Source organism: Mesoplodon mirus (assembly GCF_964341445.2).
Source record: "Mesoplodon mirus genome assembly, chromosome: 10".
Taxonomy (NCBI): Eukaryota; Metazoa; Chordata; class Mammalia; order Artiodactyla; family Ziphiidae; genus Mesoplodon; species Mesoplodon mirus.
In genome coordinates, this window is record NC_138986.1 from 15,174,653 (window position 1) to 15,200,568 (window position 25,916).

At 45.1% G+C, this 25,916-nt stretch overlaps 1 protein-coding gene across 3 annotated transcripts in view; it reads right to left on the minus strand.

Moving 5' to 3' along the window:
- The window catches only part of MTHFD1L (methylenetetrahydrofolate dehydrogenase (NADP+ dependent) 1 like), a 198,655-nt gene that overhangs the window by 35,781 nt on the left and 136,958 nt on the right, over positions 1-25,916 (minus strand). For all 3 annotated transcript variants that reach the window (XM_082633842.1, XM_082633840.1, XM_082633841.1), the window contains 2 exons: positions 20,175-20,282; positions 17,674-17,826 (listed from right to left, as the gene is read on the minus strand). In XM_082633842.1, the coding sequence (XP_082489968.1) occupies positions 17,674-17,826; positions 20,175-20,282 (261 nt within the window). The remainder of the gene's footprint in view (positions 1-17,673; positions 17,827-20,174; positions 20,283-25,916) is intronic.

The window sequence follows — 25,916 nt, forward strand, 5'->3', positions numbered from 1 at the left end:
CTCTGATTTTATAAAAAACCCAATCAACATCCAGTTTAGGACTACAGTGGCTTGGAGCTGACAGAGACCAGAGGCCACCATCTCAGCAGCGAGGTGAAGGGCCTTGGCCTGTGGCAGAGGCAAGACCTTAAGTCAAGGTGCGGCAATGCCTTATGTCGGGCGCTCACCACAGCACCATCCTGCCCTCCATCCTGATGCCTGTCTCACTTTTGGTGAAAAAAAAAAAAAAAAATCCTTCCGAAGTGTTGAGAAAGGTGCTATATTGGTTCAAGTGTCATCAAATAAGTTCAAACAGTGAAAACAACCCAGGGTCCACACCTGCAGATGCTCTTACACAGCTCACTTGGCCAGGCCGTGCCCAGCCATGCAGACGGGGGCAGGAGTCCTTGGAAAGGAGAGGACCAGGGCTTTGCTGCAGGCAGAGGGTTGGGGGGTGTGCGTGAGCCGTGGCTCTCCCTTCTGGGGACAAATTACACGTACCCCACAAAGCGTAATTTTCATGGTACAGCTCTATCTTGAGGGTTAAATGGGCTTCTGTAGGCTAATTATCATCGATCTCACTGAAGAATTTGCAAATGTATAATGCAGTTCATGATTCTTGCTGGCTGTCAGCCTGTAGGTCATCCTTAAAAGCAAGCAAAGAGCACATTTCTGCAAAGAGTACCAACAGGCTTCTCCTGGATCAGAAAAGCAGCCTCCACCAAAGGCCAAACACGGATGTGACAGACCCCAAGAATCAGTGCCTCCATACTTCCTGCTCCTTTACGAAACCCGACATGGTCCTGACCTTCCCAGAGTCTCAAGCTGCACTAGATACATATCTTTCTTGTCTCTCTGTGAAGTTATTTATATTTCATTAAAACGTCAGTGCGGTAAATCAGCTTAAGCTCTTACTAGGTACGGAAATGAAACATGGAAAGAAGAAATTGAAACCGCTAATCTATAAGCCATGGGCTGTCCCTGAATGGCAATGAAAATAAGGATTTTGTTTACTGCTTTCCTCAAAGGTAAGACTATTCTGGGCAGTGTCTGAATTGAGAAAGATATGGTAGGAACACATTTTATTGTATACATATTGTATGAGTGTGTGTGTGTGTGTGTGTGTTGGAAAGTCTAGATCTCTTTAGCCTTGGAGCATTCTGAGTGGTATCTTTATTTCAACTTTGCCCCCTAATCTTCTGAAGTCTGGTTTCAGAAGGTGGAGGTTTTCAGCAAACAACTTAAGGAGGCGTACTTTAAAATAAAGTTTAAGAAATAGATTGACAGAAATCGGGAAAATATACACTGAATAAACGTCAAGATCCTGTTAGAAAGTAGGTGTGTGGTCCAGGCATCCTACAATTATTAGAACTGAGCCGTTTATTAGGTTTAGAGCTTCTTGACAACCCAAGAAAAAGGGGAGAACACTCAGGCCAACGATGTGTCTTGAAAAGGTATTTTCATTCCCTTGGGAAAGCAGCACAGAAAACAAAGTAAATAACCCCAAAATCCTACTGTCACTTAAGATCGGAAGAAATTCATTCAATAACTAGAACCTACTGTGTGCCAAGTGCTGGGCCTGGCAGCCGACAGGTCAGGGTTATAATCTCCAGTGACAGGAGGGACTGACTCTATTCTATCACGCTGGCTGGGCAGGTTCCTACGGCCTAGCAGATCAATCATTGGGCTGGTAGGGTTGATAATACTTTTGTGAAATTAAGGAACCAAATCAAGTCTCTCACCTAAAGAGATGACCAACCTATCCCAAAGAGAGAAAGAGGACAGTAGAAAACAATTCTGGACCTCTTTAACCTTTTAAAGCACATTAATTAATGGGTGACAGAAACACCAAGATCCACACCAAAAAAAAAAAAAAAAAAAAAAAATGGGTGACATTATTCTGATTTAGAAGATACTCAAGGCAATAGTTTCAACCAGGAAAGCCTGGTTGAAAAATCTCAACATGTCACAATGAAAAATTTACCTTTGAGCAACATAGCTTTCTGCTAAGCAACCAAAAGTTTAGTTAGACAGTTTATCCTAAGTTACTACAATTTTAAAGCTATAATGGAATTAATGGCTATCAAGCAATAACGTTTTGGATATCATCTGCTCACATAATGGGGTTAGTTTTAGAATAGATGGTTTGGAGTCACTCTTTCTAATTGGACGGCTACCAGAATCAAGGCTCGTGTCCAGTAATGGATAGGATGTGAAAATAAGACCATATGATCAGCAGAAAGATGATATAATTATATTTCTGAGGAGGCAATGATGGGGTTGAATCATGGTTTTACTACTTACTGGCTCCATGATGAGGGCAATTTACTTAATGTCTCTGTCCCCGGTTTCCCTCTGTGTAAACAAGGGCAGTGATGTTACCTACCTGGAAGGGGGCAGTGAGCATTAAATGAGTTAATATATACTGCTGAAAACGCTGTCTGGCTCTGATGTTAGTGCTGATTACAGTTTTAATTTTTATCATTGTAATTTAAGTAAACATCCCTTTGTTTCTACTTGCTTTTTCTATGCATTTTTACACTGTTGACATTATAGTCTATGAATCCCATCTCTTTTCCCACTAAACAAACCAGTTATTTCTCCAAGTCATTAAACATTATAAGCATATAGCTGCTGTACGTATTTACAGACAATCATTCTGGTCCTGAAACTATCCAGATATTAGTATCTTTAACCCTCCTTTCAATGATTCCTTTTCGCATCACACATTACATCTAGGGGAAAAGAATGGATTATTTTGGGGGCTAGAAAGATGTGAGCTTATGTGTTCCATAGAGAAGATACGGAAGAAATAAAATCACAATAGAAGATCTGTGAAAACATACAGAACTACTGTAGACAGAGTTTTTGTTTCTTTCTGTTTAATAATACACAGAGAGCAGTGCCTGCATGTTGATAACACAGGAAGGAGGACAGGATGTCAGGGTAAGATGCAGAGTAGCCCAGTGCACTTGAGATGAACTGGACATTCCACCCTTGTCCTCAGCTTGAATGTGTGAACACAAGAAGTGCTGAAGAGGGATTTATGGGCATTTTTTTTTTCAGTGCTGCAGAGATTCCCCATCAGGGTTTCTGTGTACCATTAACTCTTTATTGTCCAAAGACAAGAAGACTCTGTCTGAAATTCTAATCCATACACCTAAGATGCTTCTTCTTCCTGAAATCTTCTGTTCTTTTTCCAGTGATGTGGTTGCAGCGATATATATTTTTTCTGTCTGTAATGCATTCTAATCCAAAGAAAGATAGCAGGTTCCAATTTATGCCTCAAATGAAAACTAAAAGAACTTCAAAGAAGTCAAATAGATCTCCTTTTGGAAACCCATTGTGAGGTGGTGCCTCTCTCCTCTCTCCCTGCCCAAACTTTTCCATCTCTAAAATGGAGCACATTCCATTCTTTGTGACAAACTTATCAAAATTAAAATAATAACCTCTGGCTGTCAAAACAACTTCAAAAAAAAAAGAAGTCAGTTGTGGTTATTGTAAATAAGAAAGAACTTACAGGTACCTATGCAATGATTTTTATCCATGTGAAAACTATTTCTTTAAATAAATGGTTTTTAGATGGCATAAAGGACTACAAATGAGTCATTTACTAAATTCATTATTTTATAAACTTTGGAGGGAACGCCAACCACATCACGGAACTGGGAGCTGCACTGACCATATGCAACTTGGAGAACTGACCTTTTGCAGAAGAGTCCTTGTTATAATTATTTTCAGGCCCAAACAAAAAACTGTCTCTTAATATGAGCAAGCACTTGGGATTTACACTTCTGGGAGAACTTGTCACATATCATTGTGATTTTACAGCTTTGATGACAAGTTAACTCTTTGCCACCTGTAAGCAGACTGAACCGCTCCATAAAACGAAAGAGCAAAGATAGTGGAAACCCAGGTTACTGGTCCCCATGGGCTTATAGTAACTGTGATAGAGCCGCAAACACACTGAAAATAGAGGATTGTAATGGGTTGGAAATATTTGTGCAAGTTCGACAAATTATGCATGGTGTCTCAGACAGAGAAGAGATTACTTCCTTTATTTTTAGGAGAATTCTCTTTATTTGTGTAATGTAGCTTGAAACAACTTTAAAAGCCTCTGACCTGCAGCAAATCACGGTCCATTCAGAAACCAAATTATTGAGGCTTAATGACTAAATGGACACAGCAATAGTATTTCACTACAGGCGACCACATAGAGTGCAGAAACAACTCATCTGTCCCCAGACACAGCCTGGAGCTGCCCGTTTTGACACCTCTGGCTTTCCTGGTTACCCAGTACAAGGTCCATCCTGGAACAGAGCTCACCAGCCTGGGCAAGGGAAACTGCTGGAAGTTTTGCTTTTCTGCCTCAAAGGCAATAAAGAATGACCCAGAGACCTTGTGTTGTGGCCATGCAGGAGGTGGCCCTGCCCACGCCCAGGGACAACCATTCACACTTACTGCCGTGAAGGGCCCCCTGGAGCTGTCAAGGCAGAGGCCTTGGAATGATCTTATTACATCCTTACACTGGTTAAGGGCTCCCTCCCGCTGCCTTCAGGGTCAAGTTCAACTCCTAACTACAGGGTCTAAGGCCACCTGCAGTCAGGTGCCTGCCCACTGCTCTGTCTGGAATGATTGCCCCCTAAACGCTGCCCTTTTTCAGGACACCAAGGGCACTTCCAGGCAGGTCCTCTGCACGGCCGTCCTTTCCCTCAGGAGAAGCGAGCGCCCCTTCCTCAACCCGGCACCTTCAACACTTTGCTTGGATCTATGAGTCTGTCAGCACTAAGCGTCCGGGGCAGGGGTTGGGTCTTTCCCGACTCGGTCCCCCAGTGCACAGTGCGTATCAGACAGGCAACAACGTTTTGAATTGGAAGGGAACTTGGAGACTGTGTATCACCCGAATGTAAAAAAAGTCTCCATGTTTTTGCTCTGGCCTCTCTCCTGAGCTCCAAAAACGAATTTCTAACTGGCTGATGGATGACTTGACAGGGAAATCCAACAGGCACCTCAGACAACATGGAGCTCCCAGTCACCTCCACTGCAACACCAGCTCGCTCTCTGTGAGCTCTTCCTTCCAGGTCCTCGGGAGTCACCTTGGACCCCCTCCTCATATTCCATCCATGTTCAGTTTCTGTGACTCCCAGTCGTCTCCTGGCCACACACCATCCTCTCCATTTCCACCGTTATTGCCCCCATCCTGGGCTTACCACATGCACTCAAGGGCTCCTGACCTGTCTCTACTTCCTTCAGGTGACTGATGCCAGGTGGTCCTCCACCCACAAAATCTCAAACGTCCTAGTATGCCCCAGTATGTTACTCAAGGCCCCAATCTCTAACCAATCTTCCCAGCCTACCCAAAGACCCACTGTGGTCTTGGCTTTCTTTGAGGTTTTACTGCATGGATCATTTATGCCTTCCTTGTGGCAAGCAAACTGCACAAACCATTTGCTTTAACTTCCTGGTGTTGATGCTCTATTATCCAAGCATCCTGCTGTCCCTGGAGGGTGGCACCACCTTTTATGCTTTGTTTTATGTCTCAGTGTGCAGCACACACGGCATCGGGAATACACACTGACTGACTTACTGAAAAGAAAATATCAAGATGTCCAAAATTTAAGTTATTCTTGTGCAAAGATCTCATAAACCTTAATATTCACGGAGCACTAGAACTCTCCTTGGCCATTTATCACTAACTTGGCTCACAGGGCTGGTCCGAGGAGTAATGAATGAGTTAATCTATATAAAGCATTGGGAAGAGTGTCTGGCCTGTAGTAAGAACAGCTATTATTTATTATTATTATTACTACTATCGTTATTCCCACTGAAATGAGGGCTGAGATGCATTAACACAAAATGTGACAAGCAGTTTCCACACAAAAGGCCATAGGCCAAGTGACACAGCTTGGTGGGATATTCGATCTGTAAGTCCATATCTAACTAAACACGTTAAGAAAAATATATTTAGACCTGATTCATAGCACTGCTGGTCAGTAACTGGTTTGAAAAGAAGGGCTACGGCACTGACCCCGAAAGGCTGGAGTGACGAGCAGATAAGATAGGTGGGCAGGGCTTCCCTGGTGGCGCAGTGGTTGAGAGTCCGCCTGCGGATGCAGGGGACACGGGTTCGTGCCCCGGTCTGGGAAGATCCCACATGCCGCGGAGCGGCTGGGCCCGTGAGCCATGGCCGCTGAGCCTGCGCGTCCGGAGCCTGTGCCCCGCAACAGGAGAGGCCACAATAGCGAGAGGTCCGCATACCGCAAAAAAAAAAAAAAAAAAAAAAAAAAAGATAGGTGGGCATTTGAGCCTGTCCCCTTAGTTTCTTACAAGATGTGCTTTTCCAGACTGGGACTGGAGTGGCGATCCTGATACTGTGAGGTCACATCGGCAGAGGACACCTTAAGGACCCCCGTGCCCTCTGCGCAGCTGGCTTACAATTACAATCCCTCATGCTGGGTTGGCTCACCCGTACGTTCTACACTGGACTCCCCAGTGTGGACAGATCAAGGGAACCAAAGGCAGGGTCTCTACCCTGGGGAGGCCTGGATTAACAGGAGACACTGGGTAAGGCGACTTGATAAAGGATAGGACACCCAAAGGAAATAAGTGCAAGAGATCTTAGCTGGGTAGAGCTGGCCGCACAAAGGCAGAGGTGTGCTTGAGTGAGAAATGCAGGGTTGGGAGGTGAGGAGGGGGTCACAGTGCCAGTCCTGGGGGAAGGTTCTGGAGTGAGTAAATATGTCTTCAGAGAAGAAACACAGATAAAGTTGAGAACTGGATGATGGATTTTGGAAGGTACAAAGGAGCACAGGGGTCACCCAGTGACTTTCACAGGCTTTACACTCCCCAGAGCTGATTCTTGGGGTTGGGTTAAGTCTCAAACAGGAGACTGACATACACTATGGATTCAGCTTGTATTCTTAGCCCTAGGTTTCCCCCTCAGCACACGGGCCAAGGGCACATACGTAATGCAGGTACCCCTGGAAATCCTTACAGAAGGGTGACAATGTGACTGTGAATTTTCATTCTGGGTCTTCCAGGGACTATATATATATATAAATACCTCCGTTTGATCACTTAACCCAACATAAATTATTCCTCTAATACCTATTTTATACTTGTTCCCTGATTTAATTAGATCTGGCTATAGTCACTGGTATAAAATGTTTTGAATTTTCAATGATACCCAGAAAACAGCAGGGGGGAATCAACTTTTCCAAAAGCAGTATACCACAAATATTTTACAGGGACATATACTATTTTTATGTGAACGTTTAATCTGATGTCCATGGGTGGATACTTTGATGAACACATACATAGTTAAGCCTGTGAACTGCTATGAGTTCCAGATAATATCAACTATATTCTTCCCTCAAATTACAATCCCAGTTTGAAAGTGTCATATTTTTCTTCTAAATCTAGCTTTTCTTCCTATTCCTTCCTTCCCACCAAATGCTCAAACTGACTCCGAGGGTACCCCAGTTATTTAATTTGAAAGCTGGTATTTTGGTTTGTATTAATTTGATTTCCCTTTCTTAAACTGCTTAGCTGCTTCCGACTATATGCCTCTTAGTAAAGACTAGGATAACAAAGTAAACGAATGCAACAAAAAGGCATAGAATAAAGAGAAGTGCCATGAGTACCAGATACTTTTATGGATGTCTTTCTGACTTGCGTATATCTTTTTTTTTTCTTTTTGGCGCTACGCGGGCCTCTCACTGTTGTGGCCTCTCCCGTTGCGGAGCACAGGCTCCGGACGCGCAGGCTCAGCGGCCATGGCTCACGGGCCCAGCCGCTCCGTGGCATGTGGGATCTTCCCAGACCGGGGCACAAACCCATATCTCCCGCATCAGCAGGCGGACACTCAACCACCGCGCCACCAGGGAAGCCCTGACTTGCGTATATCTTAATTGGCAATTTTATGCTCTGAATCCAAACTACTAAATGTGGCAGGAAACAAGTAGGCTAGAGATGGAAGTGGAAGAGGAATGGGCCAATTTCATCAATCCCTAGAGAAAACAAAAGGTCAATATCCTGATGATAGAGGTGGACACTTAAGCATCACAAGTACCCTTTTCTAGGTTCATAGAAAGTAAGACAGAGCCTACACATAGGGATTACTAGTGGTAGGTTAAAATTTTAACCCAATTAAACAATAATTAACTCAATAATAGAAATATCTGGTAACGTTATGACTCAGCATGTTTCCCTGGCTGAGGCTGATTTCATTTGAAGTAATTTTATATTTATGCTAAAAATATATTAGCATTGGGCTTCCCTGGTGGTGCAGTGGTTGAGAATCCGCCTGCCAGTGCAGGGGACACGGGTTCGAGCCCTGGTCTGGCAAGATCCCCCATGCCACAGAGCAACTAAGCCCATGCGCCACAACTACTGAGCTTGTGCTCTAGAGCCCGCGAGCCACAACTACTGAGCCCGCATGCCACAACTATTGAAGCCTGAGTGCCTAGAGCCCATGCTCCGCAACAAGAGAAGCCACAGCGATGAGAAGCCCTTGCACTGCGACGAAGAGTAGCCCCCACTCGCCGCAACTACAGAAAACCCGCGCACAGCAACGAAGACCCAACGTAGCCAAAAATAAAAATAAATAAAAAATTTAAAACCACATTATTTAAAAAAAACACAACATTAGCATCAAACTCCAGGAGAAAAGGTCATTGATACAAATGGACTAGACCTAGATAACAGTATGTGGTAGAGGGGCAAACATTTTCCTGAGTCACAAAGCTTCCTGTGTCTCATCAATCTGATAAACAGTTTCTGGAAATCGAGAATGCTGCTGGTCACTTTCCTTTCGCTGAAACATGCCATACTGAAAAGGCAGGGACGAGTTCTCTCCTGCTGGACAGACACACGTGTGCCTCTCCTCTGGACACCGGGAAGCGGGCATGGTCACAAAGCAACTGGGCCACTTGCTGCAGCCACCTCAGGATAAGAGGAAGCAAAGGATACCTGCCCTAGAGGAAGGGCACGTCTGGGAGAAAGCAGGAAGTCCTGATGTAGAGATAAGAAGAGTAGTGGGAGAGAGACCCAAGCTGGGTGGAGAAGAGGAAGCCGACCAGGTCCGCACAAATGGGGTGAAAGGACACAGCGATACAAAGGAAGTGAGGCCAGATGGGGAGGGGAGGCTTGCGGGCAATGTGTGCAGCGAGTCTGGATTATTTCAAACTAATCACAGAGATTTCAGGTGTCGGGCTAACTGGGGCCAGGGAACATGGGAGTTAGGAAGGTCACTTGAAGAGACTTTTAAAAAATAAGCTAAGAGTTTCTTTATTTGTCGGGGGGTGGGTGGTGGGTGGGGGGAAAGTAAGGCAAGAGGAGAGTGAGGGAAAGGAGACAGGAGTGGATGATTTTACAGGAAATATGCCCAATGCTGAGCTTCCGACAGACCTTCTGTGTGACCTCACAGGACGGGAAGCTCTTTACAACACGACTGCTTAGCCATCTCATTTAAAGGCAGCTTGGGGGGGACTTCCCTGGTGGCGCAGTGGTGTAGAATCCACCTGCCAATGCCGGGGACACGGGTTCGAGCCCTGGTCTGGGAAGATCCCACATGCCACGGAGCAACTAAGCCCGTGTGCCACAACTACTGAGCCTGTGCTCTAGAGCTCACGAGCCACAACTACTGAGCCCATGCGCCACAACTACTGAAGCCTGCATGCCGAGAGCCCGTGCTCCGCAACAAGAGAAGCCACCCAATGAGAAGCCTGCACACTGCAACCAAGAGTAGCCCCCTCTCTGCAACTGGAGAAAGCCCTTGCACAGCAACGAAGACCCAACGCAGCCAAAAATAAAATAAATAAATAAATACATTTATTTTAAAAAATAAAGGCAGCTTGAGGAGTGAGTGTGTGTACCTGGCCATGAATCTCTGGAAAATGTGAGGAGTAGTGCACTGGGTTGAAACCTACAAGGTCTGAATGAATTCACGCCTAGCCAAGTGGACTGAGTTTATAACTATGCGTCCCTGAGTAGGGTTGGTGTGCCAGGAGGAACACGTCTCCCCACTGAGCTGCAGAATAACTTCATCACTGACCTGAATCAGATGCAGCGGAAACAAAACATTCAGTACATACTTTTACAGGAGAGGGAGGAGAACGGAAAACAAAGTGAGCTTAACTGAAATGTGAGAAAGAAAACGGCAGTGACTTGGCTGGGTGGGGCCCCAGCTGCTCTTTCACTGGCCCCCATTCCCCGCAGACCAGTAACTCTCCACCCAGCATTCGCTGTGGATGACATCACTGATTTCCCAAACACGCTCCAGCAGTTTCCTGCTTTCCAGAGTCAAGCCAAGCGAGGTTGTCAGTGGGGCACCTGGGTAGAGATGTGGCCAGGTCAGGTCACAGAGTGGAAATGAAGGCCACACCAGGGCCCGTTTGCTCGTTCAATGAGCTGCTTGTTTCACTGCTGATTTTTCAGTCCCCTTTCCTTGGACAGATTTCCGTGCTCTGATGGGGCCAGCCCAGACCAATCATGGCATGTACATATATTCAGTGTCCAGGATCACACGGTCTGTTCCCGAAAGAGCACAGGGACCAAAGTGAAGGGTGTAGGAAGGGACAGGGGAACTGCCCAGCGAGAATCACTGCTCCAGACGGACCGGGAGCTCTGACGCACTGCATCTCACAGCCCCCAGCCTAGATGCTTCTCTCTCCCCATTGGTCTGTGAGGCCAAAGCACTAGGATTCTCTCCACAGTTTCAAGTAGCCACTGTGTCCCCCAGAAAGGCTCTAACTGGCACCAAACACCATGTAAACCCTGTAGGAAGTCCTAATCCCTTCAGGATAAACTGCACGATGGCTTAAGCCCAAGATTCCAGCTCATATTCTTGTCCTTAATAACCATTAGGCAGAATGGCCATCATCAAAAAAATCTAGAAACAATAAATGCTGGAGAGGGTGTGGAGAAAAGGGAACACTCTTGCACTGCTGGTGGGAATGTGAATTGGTACAGCCACTATGGAGAACAGTATGGAGGTTCCTTAAAAAACTACAAATAGAACTACCATATGACCCAGCAATCCCACTACTGGGCATATACCCTGAGAAAAGCATAATTCAAAAAGAGTCATGTACCAAAATGTTCATTGCAGCTCTATTTACAATAGCCCGGAGATGGAAACAACCTAAGTGTCCATAATCTGATGAATGGATAAAGAAGATGTGGCACACATATACAATGGAATATTACTCAGCCATAAAAAGAAATGAAATTGAGCTATTTGTAATGAGGTGGATAGACCTAGAGTCTGTCATACAGAGTGAAGTAAGTCAGAAAGAGAAAGACAAATACCGTATGCTAACACATATATATGGAATTTAAGAAAAAAAAAATGTCATGAAGAACCTAGGGGTAAGACGGGAATAAAGACACAGACCTACTAGAGAATGGACTTGAGGATATGGTAAGGGGGAAGGGTAAGCTGTGACAAAGCGAGAGAGAGGCACGGACATATATACACTACCAAACGTAAGGTAGATAGCTAGTAGGAAGCAGCCGCATAGCACAGGGAGATCAGCTCGGTGCTTTGTAACCACCTAGAGGGGTGGGATAGGGAGGGTGGGAGGGAGGGAGACGCAAGAGGGAAGAGATATGGGAACATATGTATATGTATAACTGATTCACTTTGTTGTAAAGCAGAAACTAACACACCATTGTAAAGCAATTATACTCCAATAAAGATGTAAAAAAAAAAAAAACATAACCATTAGGTCCTAATTTTGTGTCCTAAGTTTGTCAGTAGAGAAGACTTCATATTCAAGAAGACTTCTAAGTTCTTCTAAGGAGCCAATCTTATTGCCTCAATGTGATATCAAAGGAAAATAGTCCGATACACCAAAAACTACCTTCAAATGGACTTCTGCTAGGAATTCACACTTGGTTGGATACCTCTCCAAGCCAACTGTTCTGACAACATGTCACTGTGTGAGGAAGCCCCACAAGAAAACAAATTAACATGGAAGAAACGATCTTGCATTTCCTTAGCAGAATTTGGGGCCAGCAAACATCTGACAAGACTCGACAGACCATACTCGGGAGTACACTTCTTAGAGGAACATTCCAGCTCTTTTGTCCATTCTTTGGTGTCCCAATTTTCAGGTGTTAAAACACTACAAGACAGCCAGGAAGGGCAAGATGATGCTACCAGCCTAATTCCGCCTGCCATACGTGTACTCTGACTCCCTTGCAACTAACTGGCCCTGGCTAAACATTTCCCCAAGTACTTTCAGTGTACCATTTCTCTATTTATTGTATTTTCATGTTATGAAAGTGACGTATACTTGATGCAGTAATTTGAAATAAGCAGAAAAGAAAAGAAGCTGTTCGTAATATCATAGCCCCCGTCAACATTTTGGTGTCTTTTTAGTCTTTTCTATATGGAATGTAATTTACTTCCCAGTAATATAATTTCATAAACTTTGCTTACATATTAATGTTTTTATGTCATGAAATTTATGTCAAATGATTAAACAGCCCTGATAAATTATAAAACCCTAAAGACAATATCAAAGCAATGGGACCACCAGAGAAAGACCACCTACTAAACTGGGGAAGGGGTGGGGAATGAGATTGTTTTGGAGAAGTTTTATAAGTTATGAGATTTATTGAGCATTCTAAACCATAAGCTTTGAAAGAATTTTTGGAAACTTAACAGGGTAATCTGTAGAATATAGGGTTGGAAAATCTTAAAAACAGTCTGCTCTTTTCTCCCCACATCAAAGATCTGGATTTGCTAAACTATTTCTTACAAGGAGATGTACTAAGTGGTGGTGTGTTGGTCAAGGATTTTATACTCTTTTGTAGCTTTCGATAATATGCTGAAAGGATTTACAAGAATAACGTCATTAAAGAGAGGCAAGGATACACACGGAGCTTAGTAGGAATGAAGATATTTTAGGAAGGAAATATGAGATAGAAAACACTGTCAGCGCACGTAAGGATGGGGCAAAGGTCTTAGATGGCCCTAGCTGAGGAACCCATGTACGACTGGGTGCTTCTATAAAAACAGCACCAGGAAGTGAAATGTACTGGTAAAGTGTCTACACCAACTGGAGGTCACAAATTGGTGATCAACTCCAATGAAAGCAGTAACTAAATAAAACATGATGAAATCATTCAGTGGTAGAAAACTTTGGCCTATAAGTAAGGATGGGAGGTGAAAGTAAATATTTAGAAAACTAAATCTGGAGGGGAAAAAACCGAACTCTCCAGCACTTCACCGTGCGATCTCCCAAAGTCAGCAAAGCTGGAGATGTTTATTGCTTGAGGAGGGACACACTTGTGTTGAGATCCTCCACTTTTAGACCTACTAGGTAGCCAGGAGGACGGGCCTCCCCTGAGGACACACCAGAAGGGATTTCTCCTTCGCTATAAAGCCCACGGTGTTCTGCAGGTGTATGATTTTATTTGCCAGCATCTGCCGTAAGGCCCCTCAGGAGAGGACTGGAGCTTGTTCACCTCCATGTGGTTTACAGCACCTCCCACCCGACAGGTATAAATGAATGCATGAATGAATGAACAAGCAATGCAGAATAACTGAGGGGCTTTCTGATTTTGAGGACTCAGTTTGGGCTTTTTTCTGGAGGGGAGAGACGGATGTGTGCTTCAGAGGCACTCACATCAGCCCGTGTTGAGTCAGGGTGATTCATCAGGCTAGAATTTTCCCACCTGCAGGAGCCAGTCCCCCCCAGTGTCCCCATCCCCCTTTGCCTCGGTCATCTCAGCAGGAAATTACTACAACTGTGTCTCCCACACGGATGATGAATCTTAGAAGCATTCTCACAGACTGTGGCAGGGCCCTGGACGGGGTCAAGTAAAAGTAAATACCAGCCCTTATTCGGCGACCCTGGCCTCCTGCGGTGCGTTTGCCCCGGACACCAGCGGCTTCCTGCTCTGTCACAGAACGCATACCGCAGGTCACCGCCTCCACGTGATGCTTCCTGACCTCCAGGAACTTCTTCCTTCCTCGCTCCTCACGTGGTTGTTTTGGAGGATTTTACCGCGGGGCCCTGCCGCTTACGGCTCCACCCGGGGGTGGAGGCACAGGACCTCCTCAGGGAACCCAGGCAGCCGGAGGCCACCCCTCGAGGACTGCTCACACCTTCATTTTCTAACTGCTAGCCCGGGTCCAGGAGGAGCAGAGGGGGGGAGGGATGGACCAGTGGTAGGGCACACACACAGCCGTGGCTGACGGAACCCTGGCTTTCCTGACCTGGTCTTACAAGGCTGTGGATGTGAGGGCATTAGGTGAGGTGGGAGGAGACTCACAGCATCTATCTGCTTAGTGACCCCACAGATTTAAAATTATGATTGGTATTTGATGACTCTTAAAAGCTCAGACACTCAGAAGGTATCATTTATTGACTCACAATTCTTTACACCAAACCATTGTCTTTGTTAATTCCCTTCCATCTACCTTTACTAGCTGCCTAAAGTGGAGAAAGCTGCTTTACTGGGGGCTCCCTACGGCATGGAGCACAGGGCCATGTGCACGTTCCCTGAATGAATGAATTTGTTGGGAGAACTACTGTGGGATTTCAAATCTGTGCAGGACAAGACAGGGCAGATTAGGAACTTGGCGAATTCCCTCCTCAGTTGTGTCCACTGTTCCATGCTCTTTGGGACCCTCGTGGCCGCTTGTCCCTGGTCCCTCTGGGCGGGTACTACCCGGCTGTGCTCTGCTAAGCAAAGGCCTTCATGGACTGAAGACCAGATCTTTGGCCCTGAGGGGCTGCCATCAGGGAGGCCATTCTAAGGAATATAAAGCAAGCTCCCCTCGTGTTTTTGTTAACTGAGGTAGGATTAAATTATACTAAATAAATTTTACCCTTTAAAAACGTGTAGGTTGGGCTTCCCTGGTGGCGCAGTGGTTGGGAGTCCGCCTGCCGATGCAGGGGACACGGGTTCGTGCCCCGGTCCGGGAAGATCCCACATGCCGTGGAGCGGCTGGGCCCGTGAGCCATGGCCGCTGAGCCTGCGCGTCCGGAGCCTGTGCTCCGCAACGGGAGAGGCCACAGCAGTGAGAGGCCCGCGTACCGCAAAAAAACAAAAAAAAACCGTGTAGGTCTATGAGTTTTGACACATGTATAGGGTCATGGATCCACCACCACAATTAAAATATACAGCAGCAGTCCCCAACCCCCAGGCCATGGAACGGTATCAGTCCGCGGCCTGTTAGGAACCGGGCCGCACAGCAGGAGGTGAGCGGCAAGGGAGCGAGCGAAGCTTCATCTGCTGCTCCCCATCGCTCGCACTACCGCCTGAAACGCCCCCCACCCCCCATCCGTGGAGAAATTGTCTTCCATGAAACTGGTCCCTGGTGCCAGAAAGGTTGGGGACCGCTGATATTGAGTATTTCCATCACCCACAAAAGGTCGCTGGTGCCCCTCTGCAACCTGTCCCCTCCCCCCCTCTGCCCCCTGGACCACCGATCTGATTTTTTTTTACCTTCAGTTGCACCTTTTCTAAAATTACCATTCAGAACCTGTTTTATTTGAACCCTTCTCTCTCCTCCAGCGCCGTCGCTATGCCTCCCTCAGTGGGAAACTCCACCGCCAGCTCCTGTGGTTACTCTCTGGCCTCCCCGTGCCGCCTACGATGGTTCTGCACAGACCCTCGAGGGCTCCTGTTACCCCGTTGGCTCCGGAAACATGGCTGTTTTCCTAGTACCATCCTTTACCGCTTATTTCTCTCATGCATATCCTTGCTTCTCCCCTGTGTCCACCCTCATGTATATTCTTAAAGCTCTCGGGGCCTTCTTCCTGCCTGTTCCTTTCTTCTGAGTATTGTGTCTGTATTTCTCATGGATTCACAGACCTTTTTTACAGATCCTATGAGCCCTTTCAGCTCTCTACGTCCTGGCCAGACGCATTTCTGGCCCTGCCCATCTGTCTTCTTGACTGTGTTCCTTCCACGACGGACAGCATCACCGTCTACACTCAGGCTAGATGTGTCCCTTCCCCCGAGCCCCACGTGCAGGTGGCTACCTTCAAAATATACCTCGAATTCATCTCTACTCCCCATATTTACTTCTACGGCTGCCATGCCGACCTGGATTACCTCTGGCCTCAGCCGACATCTCCCTGGGTCTGGTTCCCTTTCCTCTAAACATTCTCCACATTGCTACCAGAGCTATTTTTCTAAAATATAAATCAGACATTTTTCTTTTCCAGTGGTGAGGACCCTGTGCTTTCACTTCTGAGGGCGCAGGTTCGATCCCTGGTGAGGGAACTAGGATCCCGCGAGCCACGTGGCGCGGCCAAAAAAAAAAGAGAGAAAGAATAAAAACCAGGCACAAAACCCACCTTGCAGTAACTCCCCAGTGTGCACAGAATAAAATCCAAGGTCTTTAAGATGGCAGCTGACATCCTTAACAGTTTGGCCTGGTGTTGCTACCCTAATCCCGTTTCTCAGCCTCTCAACCCCTGTCCAACTCCAGCCACACTGGACCACGCTGGGAAGGGTACCATGTATTTCTGTGCCTTTGAGTCAAAATTCACTGTTTCCCCAGTTCAGAGGTTGATTCTCTTTTTCTTCCACATACCCCCTGCCCCCAACCTGGTAAGAAATAGCTACCGCCTCCCCTGTGCCCTGAGAGCATTTCAAATGCCAACACCAACACCACACTTACTGGACGCCTCTGTGCTCTTCAGCCCAGCGCTCCTCTTAGTATATCCTCACGGCTACCCGTTAGTATCTCTGTGCATCACAGGCATTAAGAATTCAAAAAACGCTGATTGGAAACACTTTGCCCAATATCACACGAAACGTGTAAACACGCAGGCAAGCAACTCTGTACTCATTATGCACTTTTTACCCATCCACTGCTTAAACAACAGAGCCACGTGGCTTATTTAAAAAATTGCTACGTTTCCTGTTTGGACTTGGATCAGCTTGTAACAACGATGACAGCAACAGAGACGATCAAGATTTTTGTGCTGAATCTAATCCAGGGCGTCCCGTGATGAGAGGACAAACCAAGGAAAACCACCGTATCTCTGTGTGGCTATAATGAAGCATGTTATGTATTAAGCCTATCACCGTGGATTTTAAGTGCTTTGATAAGCTTCCACTTCCGTGCTATCTCCCCTCCGTCCAAAGAGAAGCTTTGAAATAATGATAACCATCCCATAGCAACAATGTCCCGTCACAACAAGGTCAAAAACGAGAACTCATGTGATTTGCTCATTTTCTTAGGCAGAGCTCCCCCCTTAATGTGCTGACAAAGAGGTGAAGGCTGAAAGACTGATCTCCCCAGCCCTGGGGGCGGGGGGCTGGTCCTGTCTCTTGGACATGGTGGTGGCCTCCATCTATCCCACCACAGTGAAGTCTTATCATTCTGAGTACAGTGATGTGAAGATCCAGAAGCCCTACACTAAGCCACCCCACATTTCAACAGCAGACTGGCTCCTCCCAAATTATTCTCTTCCATGTTCTATGAGGGGGGAACCGACTTTATGACTCAAGGGATCCTGACCATGTGATCTAAAGAAAAGAAAAATCCACACCCTGATGGCAGGTGCATTTTTCATGGTGGAAGAGAGTATTTAGGAAAAGAGCAAATACTATTAATTACTTCCCAATACCCGATCTGGAAGGCGTTCCCAGAGCATAAGGATTTCAGGCATGGTGACAACACAGACTGGGGAAGGTTTCTGGAGAATGTGACACACTCACCGTTCCAACCAATGGGTAAATGAACCCAGCGCCTATGCTGGCCCGTACGTCACTAATGGGTAGAATGAAATCCTTGGGTACGCCTTTCCTGTCAGATTGGTGAGACAGGGAGAGGTGGGTCTTAGCCATGCAGATGGGCAAATTTCCAAAACCCTGTAAGAAAGGAAAGGAAAGGTGTTCCTTGAGCATAAACGTTCATCTCCTGTACGTGTGTGACCCACACTCCACAGAATCCCCACGACTCAGATCCACACACACAACAGTGCTTGTTACTGCCTGTTCACTGGACAAGAAGATGGGACAAAAACTCATCTGCACGAGATCATCACCTGGCAAGTTAAGGGTGTCTATTACTTATTTGGGGTAATTCCTGTTACAGAAAGGCAGCATTATGTGTGTCTTTGAAGAAAAGGTGGTTATTTGCAGGTAAAGAGGCGGCAACAGCAGCAGCTGTAGAAACCACTTTCTAAGGATATTAATATCCGGCAGTCAGAAAGGTAATCTGGAGAAAGGCTCTTAACAAGGCTTTTAGTCCCGTAGTTCACTCATTCTTAGAGGCTGTCAGGAAGCAAAGAGCCTCTTTGTGTTGTTTTATGAATCATGGCTATTTGATCTGCGATTACATTATAGGAACTAAGATGAGGTCACTATTTAAGCCTCCTATTTTTAAGGACCAAAGGCGATGCCTGACCCAGAGTTCCAAAGGTGAAAGGGGAGGAAGTCACATGTGGGGTCTCACAAAAAGGACAGTGTCCTCGCTGCCTGGTCCCGATTAAGGGTACACAGTGCCTCCTTAGAGACGTTGCTAAGTAACTGCAACCACATACTTGACGCGTAACTTTTAAGGAACATTCCCTCGGTGGACAGACAGAGATAAAAGGAATGCAATCTTCAGAGGTAACCCACACAGAATTTCTTATGATTCAACCTAGAACTATTTGGAAGATTTCGGAGTACTATCAACTGGGGTTGGGGGTGGGGTGTTCCCTTTACTCTTAGATATGGATCAGAAATCTGCTGGGTGGCGATCACAATTGCCCTACAGAAATGGTGCCCATAATTTTGGGTTTCAGAGATCAATCAAATATTGAAATAATTTTTATGAACTGATATGGGTTTGCCAATTTAAAAGTCTGCCAGTAAGAATATATTTTTTACGAACCCAATATGCTATATACCATCACCATATTACTTCATAAAAGAAAGAAGATTTTAGCCTGAGAAAACATCAGGAAGGACCTAATATTAGAATCAATGATAGTCCTTCAATAGAATTACTAAAAACTTATTAAAAAAAAACACCTCATGAAACTGACCTTATTTTACTCATTTCATTGCACATGAGTGAAAGTTTCACGGCAGAACAATGCCAGTGGGTACAGCAATGTTTGAGGATCATTTATTAAAAAGCACAAGCCAAGAGCATTCTAAGCTCTTGGAAAATCCTAAGAAGAAATGAATTGCTGACTATCTTACCAAACCTGGGAGAATACTCTGGCTAGTGCTGGTAGCATAGGACAAAATATTAAATATGCTTTAAAAATAGAATTTAGGAGTTGGGGGATTAAAAAAATAGATCAGTGATACTCATCATGAAGCTCTTTTGCCAGCAAGCTCTGTTTTTTTTTTTTTTTTTTTTTGCGGTACGCGGCCTCTCCCTGTTGTGGCCTCTCCCGTTGCGGAGCACAGGCTCCAGACGCGCAGGCTCAGTGGCCATGGCTCACGGGCCCAGCCGCTCTGCGGCATGTGGGATCTTCCTGGACTGGGGCACAAACCTGTGTCTCCTGCATCGGCAGGCGGACTCTCAACCACTGCGCCACCAGGGAAGCCCTGCCAGCAAGTTCTTGAAGAGCTCTGACTTCTATCTGATCACAGCAAACGGGAGGGGGGGTTTGAGGCACAAGGCCCCTTTGGTTTTAAGGTGGCCGAACACGCTGCAGTGGAGCCTATTTGACATAACCAGTACAAGACTAGATTCTCGCTGCTGAATCTTGGCCATGTGCACGGCAGAAGGTGATGGAGCCTTCGGCCATTGTGGACAATTTCAGCCCCAAGCCAATGAAACACTTGTATAAGAAAGAATACCAAGCACCCCCAACTTTATGTGCTGCAGTCCTCTTTGACTAACCTGGCACCATGCTACCATTTTTAAGACAGTAGGAGGAAGCACCACAGATTATTTAACTCTCGACTCCACTGCTGCACATCCAAGAACGGTTTCAGTGTTTCTGGCTGACTAGCAGGGGCTAAAGATCACACACACAGATAAACATGGATACCACCTGTTATTAGACAAATTTATAACCATAAAAGTCAATGATGTGTGTACTCTCACCATAATTACACTTAACGTCCTACCCAAGGACATTAATTCAATTTTTGTAGACCACAGAGTAGATTAAGTCAAGTTCAGCTGGTGGAACATACACCAGCTCTCCAGTCAAGGTGAATAATTTCAAAAGCCTAAACTGGATTTTCCCCCCTAAATGCACAACTTTTACCTGTTCCGTGTAACGATCTATTTTGGATTGTGCCTCCGGAGAGAGTTTAATATCTTCGGCTCCATAGACAGCCTGGGCGATGGTTCTTATCTTTTCCACAATTGGAAGCTGGGAAAACACAAATGACAACAAAATCGTTAACTTCAATCTGGTTAAAGAATTAAGGGAGAGCTTAGTGAGATTTTCTGTAATTGCTTAAAATTCACGACCAGATTCCCTCCTCATCAGCTGTAGTATTTGAAGCAAACACTTTTCTCTTCTATCATCCTTAACGTCCTGAAATTTTCATATCGGAGATCAACTAGCAAGTAAGAAGCCTTAGATGCTCAGCCAGTTCAGAGGCTGCTTATCTAGTTAAATCATTCTTTTTTTTTTAATTTTTATTTATTTATTTATGGCTGTGTTTGGTCTTCGTTTCTGTGCGAGGGCTTTCTCTCGTTGTGGCAAGCGGGGGCCACTCTTCATCGCGGTGCGCGGGCCTCTCGCTATCGCGGCCTCTCTTGATGCGGAGCACAGGCTCCAGACTCGCAGGCTCAGTAATTGTGGCTCACGGGCTTAGTTGCTCCACGGCATGTGGGATCTTCCCAGACCAGGGCTCGAACCCGTGTCCCCTGCATTTGCAGGCAGACTCTCAACCACTGCGCCACCAGGGAAGCCCCTAGTTAAATCATTCTTATCCACTGCATCCTTTTAAAAAATGTAGTTTATACTATGCTTTTTAGTGACCTTTTAAGTCAGAACATAAGTCTCCTAACTAAATAGTGCTGGTGTTTAAGTGGGTCTCAACTTGGGTTATATGACAGAAATGTAGCAGTTCTAAAGAACAAATTGGTTTTTTTTTTTTTTTGGTGAGCAGGAATGGGTTGAGATTTTAATATAAGTGTTAATGTGATCAAACACTTTATTGGAAAACCAGAGGTTGAACCTAGTGTCACTTTAGCAAATTATGACACAACAAGGAGAATGGGAAAAATCTGAGAAGACTAGATATGGGCAAGTAAGTGTGTGGGGAGGAGATGGAAAAATCTTCCACAATGTTGGACGCAACACTTGGATATAGGTTGCTAGTAAAATACTAAAAGTGGCCTTCAGAAACAAGGATGGGTCATTAGGAAAGCAATGTGCCATGGATAAAGTGACTCTTAATTCAAGCAAAGCATTTGACAAAATTGTTCCTAATTTCACTGTGGGTAGAAAACACATAGGTATAATGAAGACGGTTGGTGGATGTACTGTTCAGTGAAGGGCTGCTGGACCAAGTGCTGATGGAATGGACGTCAGCCAAGGGGCGGAAGCCTCTCATGGCCCACCTCAAGGACTTTGCTGGGCAGTGGCAAGTGGTACGTTTGCATGAATTACTGCTGATATATACAGGAGGAGAGTTACCTAACAGGAGAAAATAAAAGCTAGCTCTGCTCTGCCAATCTGATAGTACCCCAAACTACTTTAAAATGTATTTTTTATTACTACAGTTTTTATTACTGTAGAGTTGCTCTGTGGTCTGGAACTGAAATATTGGATGTTTCAACAAATAAAAAAGAAATGAAGGTGCAAGTCATTATGATCTTTCGCTGAAGGACATAAAAGAGGATCTGAATCAACAGAGAGAAATACTTTGTTCATGGATGAGGAGACGCAACACTGAATAGAGGTCGGTCTCTCAAACTTAATCTATTAGTTCAATCCAATTCCAATAAAAATCCCAAGAGCACTTAGGTTACTTGGAAAATCAATTTTAAAATTCATAATGAAGAGTAATGGCATAAATAGGTAAGATAACTTCAAAAATAAATAAAACCAAAAAAACAAAGATAAGGGACTTGCCATACCAGGTATCAATCATACTACAAAACTATGCTGATTAATTCCATGTGGTATTGGCACAGGACGAGATGATTAATCAAGGGAAGATAACAAAGAACACAGAAGGACACCTCAGCAGGTGTGGGACAGTATATAGTAGACATGGTACAAAACAGGGAAAGGACTGACTATTCAACTGACTTTTGGCTGGAGAAATAAAATTAAATTCCTGCCTCACACCAGGCCCCTAAATAAGTCCAATATGGAACAAAGGCAAAATCTTCAAAATCAAAACTCTACATATTGGGGAAAAAATTTGGGGAACTCTATTATCCTGAGGTACGGAAGGATTTCTTAAACAAGGTAACAACAGACTCCGCCTTAAAGGAAATGATTTATAGACCTGACATCAAAATTTAAAGTTTCTTGTATTAAAAAAAAAAAGACATCAGAAATAAGGATAAAGCATAAGGAACAGTTTGGGAGAAGATGCTTGCAAATATTTAAAGATTAGTTACTAGAATGCATAAAACTCCCACAAATTCAGAAAAAGACAAACAAATATTTAATACTAGGCAAAAGAGTGACTAATAACAATATGAAAAAATGCCCAATCTCATTAGTGATCAAGGAAAGGCAAGTTAAAATGATGAAAAAACAATTTACAACCATGAGATCAGCAAAACTGAAAATATGAGAATTTCAAGCGTGGGTGAGGATGTGGGGAAGATGACCCTTCAAAGTGCTCTTGGTTGAGATGTTAAAAGGTCTCGCCTACCATGAAAGCTTCCTAACTGGTTTCTTCACTTCTAACACCCACCCCCACTCTACTGCAAGTCTAACCTTCTTAAAATGTACCTAAGTAAGAAAAACTCAAGATCACCTCTGCTAAAACTCCCTGAGCGCTCTAAGATCTGTCTCAATGGCCAGCATCTCCAGGAAGCCTGTACTGACCGTCCTCAATCACACGTGGGCGTTCTCTTCTTTGCCATCCGATAGCCCTGTAATGCTCTGACCTGGGTGTTAACATGGCACCAGAGGTTCAGCAGGGCCTGGCAATGAGTGGCTGCTAGCAAAGCCCACGCCCTGTTGGGATGCACTGATGGACCTCGGATGGTAACAGTGCCAGGATCAAACTCTGATGCTGAAATCTACCAGGTGGTAAGGGGCCTTTTGTAAACCATGTCATAAGAGAAATCAGAGAAGAATCTCCACTTCAGGACTTCCCTGGTGGCGCAGTGGTTAAGAATCCGCCTGCCAATGCAGGGGACACCAGTTCAATCCCTGGTCCGGGAAGATCCCACATGCTGCGGAGCAAGTAAGCCTGTGTACCACAACTACTGAGCCTGCGAACCACAACTACTGAGCCTGTGCTCTAGAGCCCGCGAGCCGAAACTACTGAGCCCGGGTGCCACAACTACTGAAGCCCGCGCGCCTAGAGCCCACGCTCCGCAACAAGAGAAGCCTGCGCACCACAAGAGTAGCTCCTGCTCGCCGCAACTGGAGAAAGCCCACGCACAGCAACGAAGACCCAACACAACCAAAAATAAATAAAGTTGATTCTTTAAAAAAAAAAGAAGAAGAAGAATCTCCACCTCTAGAAGGGACAACTCTAGAAAGAAATGATCGTTATTTTCCAGGAAGGCAGAAGGTGAAGCAAGGACAGAAATTAGAAGGAAATGTTTAAGGAAAAGCTATAATAACCAGAGCTGTTTTACTCTGGCAGAGTTCAGGGTAAGCCGAGTATGGCTCCAGGGTTGCTGCAGGAGAATTACCGCATGAGTGCAAAGTTGAGTCTGGGCTAGAGAAAACCTCGAGTGTAACTTCTAATGTGAAAGATTCCATGTTCATTAGCTGAAGAATTGAGAATAGCCTATAAACTCTTTGAGGTCAAGGACCACCTCTTGTTCACGTGGAGGTGGGATACAGTACAGCCCCTGGACTACAGAGTAGGCTCTCAATATACAGTTGAATAAATGAATAAATATTTTCTGACCTTCCTGTTGACAAAGCAAGGATTCCATGTGATGTGACAGTTACGCTTTTTCAGGGGAAGGCAGCTCACAGAATATGGTGTCACCCAAGCAGTGTGATAGGTCTCATGCAACCTGGCTCACCTGGGCTCCTCCAGCCCTCTAGAGCAGCTCAGGTGGGGGGTTTGTGGGCTGCTGTGGGACAGGAGGGCTAAGGAAGAATGCAGCCCCTTAAATCTGGCTGAATCATGCAACCTCATTCCTAGCGGGAGAGGTGAATATGCTGCTGTACTCATTTCACTCCAAGCACTGAAGCCATGCAGTGTGTTACAAATATCACGCTGCACAAACCTTATGTAATATTATTATGATGGTGTGAGGGCAATAGGGCTAACTAAAGACTTATGTTTTCCCTGGAAGTGAAACAAAACAACAACAAAACAGATTAGTACTACTCATGACACATTTAATGAACAGAATGCACTATTTACTGAACTCTAGATGGATCTGGAAAGGAAAAGTGAGCGTGACTTTTCTATAAGGTAATAATTGAAAAAAACTCACACGTGAACAAGGTGATAGTAAATGGATGACAATGAAGGAATTAGTGTGAGTGGGTATTTGACTTATTTTTAGTTTTTAAACAACGAATTTTTTTTCAAGGAATAATATATATATATATATATTTTTTTTTTTTTTTGCGGTACGCGGGCCTCTCACTGTTGTGGCCTCTCCCGTTGCGGAGCACAGGCTCTGGACGCGCAGGCTCAGCGGCCATGGCTCACGGGCCCAGCCGCTCCTCAGCATGTGGGATCTTCCCAGACCGGGGCACGAACCCGTGTCCCCTGCATCAGCAGGCGGGCTCTCAACCACTGCGCCACCAGGGAAGCCCAGGAATAATATATTTAATCTTAAATTGTGGTAAAATACACATAACAGAAGATTTACCATCTTAATCATTTTGAAGCGTACAGTTCTGTACTGTTACGCACATTCCTGTTGTTGTGGTGCCAACCCTCAGAACCCTTTTCATTTTGCAGAACTAAAACTGTACCCGTGAAACACTAACTCCCCATTCTGTCCTCCCCTCAGCCCCTTGCTACCACCTTTCTACTTTCTGTCTCTATGAATCGGCCTACTCAGGGTACCTGATATAAGTGGAATCATACAGTATGTATCTTTTTGCATCTGGCTTATTTTATTTAGCATGAACCTCAAGGTTCAACCATGATGTAGCATGTTACAAATTTCTTTCCTTTTAAAGGCTGAATAATATTTCACTGTATGGACATACCACATTAAAAAAAATCCATTCATCCACTGATGGACGTGGGTTGTTTCCACCTTTTTGCTACTGTGAATAATGCTGCTGTGCTAAAAGTGTGTGTGTGGGGGAATGGACAAATATTTCTCTTCCAGACTTCAATTCTTTGGGGTATAAGGAAATATACATTTTTATCAACAACTAAACTGCCTTCCTGTCTAATGTTTTCTTTTCTAAAATACATTTATTTATTTTATTTATATTTATTTTTGGTTGCCTTGGGTCTTTGTTGCTGCACGCGGGCTTTCTCTCGTTGAGGCGAGTGGGGGCTACTCTTCGTTGCGGCACGCGGGCTTCTCATTGCGGTGGCTTCTCTTGTTGCAGAGCAGGGCTCTAGGTGCGCGGCCTTCAGTAGTTGTGGCTCGTGGGCTCAGCAGTTGTGGCTCATGGGCTCTAGAGTGCAGGCTCAGTAGTTGTGGTGCACGGGCTTAGTTGCTCTGCGGCATGTGGGATCTTCCCGGACCAGGGCTCGAACCCGTGTCCCCTGCATTGGCAGGCAGGTTCTTAACCACTGTGCCACCAGGGAAGCCCCCTGTCTAATGTTTATTTGAAAGTGTTGTGGAAATTTCAAGCAAGTGCCAGGCTGACTTTGTGAACTGTGTAGTTGTGGTCTTATTTCCTATGGGAAAACTGCAACCACAC